General features: G+C 42.5%; 1 protein-coding gene across 2 annotated transcripts in view; it reads right to left on the reverse strand.

Moving 5' to 3' along the window:
- The window catches only part of LOC119581614 (chitin deacetylase 1-like), a 14718-nt gene that overhangs the window by 891 nt on the left and 13196 nt on the right, over positions 1–631 (reverse strand). For both annotated transcript variants that reach the window (XM_037929730.1, XM_037929731.1), the window contains exons 9-10: positions 406–576; positions 66–197 (exon numbers count right to left, since the gene is read on the reverse strand). In XM_037929730.1, coding sequence (XP_037785658.1) covers positions 66–197; positions 406–576 — 303 coding nt within the window. The remainder of the gene's footprint in view (positions 1–65; positions 198–405; positions 577–631) is intronic.

The raw sequence follows: 631 nt of genomic DNA on the forward strand, positions 1-631 counted from the left end.
GAAAAACTATATATATACAAAAAATCGAAATAAAAAAAATATATATGTAAAAAATCCGCACTTACTGTTTTCGAGCACTTCCAAGGTTCGAACGAGTTCAGTTGAGCGTTCGGAACGGGTTCGCGCATCCACTGAATGAGCTCTTGATTATTAACGACCCACACATCCGGGAGTTTCATCACCTCGTCCAGGAATCTCTGCGTGGGAGCCAGAAGGAATTAATTAGCAAGTACATGTCCCAGTGGTTCCTGTGAGGTTTAATTTGGGGGGTAAGTTTACTTTTTTATATAGGTGGTGAGACGTCACAATGTTTTGATGTCGGTTGGTTTTGGCAGTTTTTTTATACAAGAAAATTGTCAATCGCTTAACACGAAAGACCTTTTCCTATTAGAATTATAGCTTTACCTGCATTCCCTTCATGTTGTGCTTGACTTTAAACCAAATGGTGTGGAAGTATAGGCCTAGAGGGGCCCTGTTGCTGTTGTAGTGGCGTTTGAAATTGTGCATGAGCATTTGGTAGACTTCCTCGTCGTCAGGCAAGGGCGGGCACTGGTCCATCATGGCGCATGTGTATTCCTGCAAATGTGCGTGGTGTTATCAGGAGCGAAAAAAAGGACAACGAATCACGTTC

The sequence above is a fragment of the Penaeus monodon genome, chromosome 15, assembly GCF_015228065.2.
Source record: "Penaeus monodon isolate SGIC_2016 chromosome 15, NSTDA_Pmon_1, whole genome shotgun sequence".
In the NCBI taxonomy this organism is placed as follows: Eukaryota; Metazoa; Arthropoda; class Malacostraca; order Decapoda; family Penaeidae; genus Penaeus; species Penaeus monodon.